Source organism: Branchiostoma belcheri, unplaced genomic scaffold, assembly GCF_001625305.1.
Source record: "Branchiostoma belcheri isolate BF01 breed outbred unplaced genomic scaffold, Haploidv18h27 scaffold9, whole genome shotgun sequence".
In the NCBI taxonomy this organism is placed as follows: Eukaryota; Metazoa; Chordata; class Leptocardii; order Amphioxiformes; family Branchiostomatidae; genus Branchiostoma; species Branchiostoma belcheri.
In genome coordinates this window covers 4,060,663-4,063,927 of record NW_017804575.1, presented here as the reverse complement: position 1 = coordinate 4,063,927, position 3,265 = coordinate 4,060,663, and the positions used below count along the sequence as shown (strand labels likewise).

At 37.0% G+C, this 3,265-nt stretch overlaps 1 protein-coding gene across 1 annotated transcript in view; it reads left to right on the top strand.

The window, feature by feature from the left end:
* Positions 1-413: 413 nt before the first annotated feature.
* The window catches only part of LOC109487644 (C-type lectin domain family 3 member A-like), a 6,069-nt gene continuing 3,217 nt past the window's right edge, over positions 414-3,265 (top strand). Inside the window, exon 1 of the mRNA XM_019791649.1 lies at positions 414-639. Coding sequence (XP_019647208.1) covers positions 414-639 — 226 coding nt within the window. The remainder of the gene's footprint in view (positions 640-3,265) is intronic.

Genomic DNA, 3,265 nt, shown 5'->3' with positions numbered 1-3,265 from the left:
CTAGCTGGCAATGGGACGACTACATATTTCATACATGCATATTATAACAACAGTCAACACAGCGTAAATACAATGAAATATCGATAAATAGCATCAGATAATACAATATAGCTATTTTGTTGACAACCACTTGACAACCGAAGTGGGAGGGGGGTCTTGGGCGTCTCTACTAATCACGAGATGACATTTTGAGTTCTCACGTATGTAAAATAGATTTCATTGATGTTCTGCTTACCAGCCCAGATTTAATTATTTTTCCACGAAATGAGTCTGCCTCTTGCAGAAAAACAAAATGCTATTGCATCACCTCATGCCACGTCATTCTTTTAAGTAAGAGTAATTAAAGGTATTATTCATGATTTGTTGTACAGTTATACACTGCGCAACAATACAGTCTGCACAGTACGGTCGAAATGTACGAGCAGGCAGAGCCTGTCCGGTCGCCTTTCTCCGGCCCCGACAGCCGCCAAAGCAGCAACCCGCCGCCCCAACCCCGTCCCGTCCGTCAGAGTGGTTCACGCGGGCGTGTCCGCCATGGCAACGGCGCTTCCGACAAGCAGCGGCCGCGGGAAGACCAGGACACGTCTTCACACACGTACGAAAACGCCGAGGAGGCGAAACGTTACGCAACGTCTGCAGGTAACCGGCGCTTTTCACACCTGCCTTTAACAGTGGATATTTGTACAATCATAAAAAAATTTTTCTGCAGACTTTTATTGCATACTTTGCTGTATAGGTTAATTTGATGACAACAAGGAGGTTCAAAACAAGAAATCACTCTTTTTTCTTTTTAAAGAAAAAAACAGATCATTCAACCAAAAACCATAATCAAATAATGGTAATAGAAGTTCAAATTTTGATGATACTAGTAATGATAACAAGTATTCAAAATACAGTGGACTCGTAATTATATGATAAAGGTTTCGAGTATAATCACGCCAGTCTTAACTGTATACGTTCCGCATGTAAAATTCATCAGCAGGGTACGCGAACGTTCTCGCACCTGTGAGCATTTGTCAAAGGTAGACTGTTTCTCTCCAATGTTATAGTACTCCTGGGTAAAATGTTTATTTTTAAAAATCGTAAGTATACCTTAAGTTTATCTGCATTTATATCTTATGTTTCTTACTTTTATAGACTAGAATTAAACATTGCGTATAGGCAACACAAACTATTAAAACATAGGGGGAAATGGGGAAAATTAAATACAATTTTCTCAGAATAGATAAAAAGTTGTTTAACAAATATTTAAAAGAGTTAAAAAATCCCATTTGTATTTTTAAACCATGTAATTAGGGGCAACAGGGTTTATCTGTAAAATTTCCACAACACTATTGTACCTTAGCCTGTGTATACACAAGCTCTCGGCTGGAGGTTAATGACCCCCACGGCGGCAACCTAGGGCGGCGGCCGCCAGGAGCGCGATTTAGTCAGGCTATATTGTACCTGGATTTTACGTTTTGTTTTTGTGGTTCACCATGTATTCCTTTTTTCACAATGCCATGCCATATTTTGTTACCGTTAATTTATTTGGGAAAATTCAATAAAGAAAGATTTTTAAAAAAAAAGGTAGACTGTTCCCTGCCTCGGGAAAATCTGATATCATGCAGTTAGCTTAGAGAGATATGAATATTATGCAAATGGGGATTTGACTTCCATACGTATTGAGCAAATTCTTTAATTCCATCATTTTACATATTAAATGCACGTACTTTACTACACGTAGCATACGTAATGTATGGCAGGTGGAACACTGATAGTAACAGACGCCAATTCTGCAAGGAATCGATTAATTTGCACAATAAATACGAAAATGCTGGTGTTTCTTGGTGATAAATTTTGTGAATTTTCATACATGTGTAAGGTAGTTGAAACAGAGCATCACCGTTTACACATTATGGAAATGCGGAGGTTGTTTGCATAATTACCCCCATGAAAAATGGAGGTATTGTTTTTGGTGTGTCTGTCTGTCTGTATGTATGTATGTCTGTGTGTGTGTCTGTCTGTCTGTCTGTCTGTGTGTGTTTCCGCAACTTTGTGGTCAGCATAACTTCAGAACGCCTTTATGGATTATGATGATATTTGGTATGTTGGTAAGTCTTAGGAAGACAAACGTCAAGGTCAAATATGGGCCTCCTGGTGGATGACCTTGGTACTGCAGCAGAACTTCCGGTTTTTGTATCTTTTGTCCTGAACATGCTATGGTCTTGATGTTTTGGTGACAGATTGCTTTTTCTGTCAGGAATAACTGGTGTAAGTTTGGTCCCCCTAGCAGCTTGTTCTGGAACTGCAGGGCACTCTCTGGCGAAATGTTTAAAAGCCAATAAGGCCAGATAGGAACAACATATTTTCATAATTTTTGGTGTGTAGGTAGCTGAGAGAAAGATGTACATGATTAAATGCAAATTATGCAAATGAGGACTTTATTTGCATAATTAATGAGGAAATTCTATGATTACAGTGTTTTACATTATACTACTTTTATACATGTAATGTATGTAACCTATGGCAGGCAGAACATCAACAGATACTAATTATGCAAATGATGACCTAATTTGCATAATTAATGCGAAAATTCTATGATTTCTTAATGGTGAATGATGGGAATGTCATACTTGGGACATCTGTAAGTTAATCAAAAGTTAACATCACGATGCATATATTATGTTAATGCAGAGGTCGTTTGCATAATTAAAGAAGAAGTTTACATTTACATATCAAGCCCATATTTCATGGAGGTATGAAGTCTCGGAATTCTTGGTTATAAATTCGTGTTCAGTTGTTATGTTTTTTTTTTCACTTAAAAAAAGAAAACGATGAATAATGAATTATTTACAAGCAAATGTGCAGGGTAGCCCCATGAAACCTAAGGGTCTATCGGAGGGGGGGGCTTCCCTTTTTTAAATTACTTTTACACACAGGACAGGTATTGAAAACACAGGAGAAACAAAAGTAAATCAAAATAGATACAATATAAAGTTAACACGACGGACTAACTAACTAACTACTAATTTATAATTATAAAGTAAGACAATAAAAAAACATAATGAAAAGTCAAATCATTAAGTTATTATGCATAAGGATGAAGTATAAACATAAATACTAAATATTAACAAAATATGCATAAATGAAATAATCATAACATAGGAAAAACAAGGAAAACAAACAAGTAGTAGATGGCTTCTCTATCATGTCTTTTGGTGCCAGTTATGTTGGTCAATTTGACACAATCATGGGGGGGGTTGTCGCCTTAGCGTTTAACTGT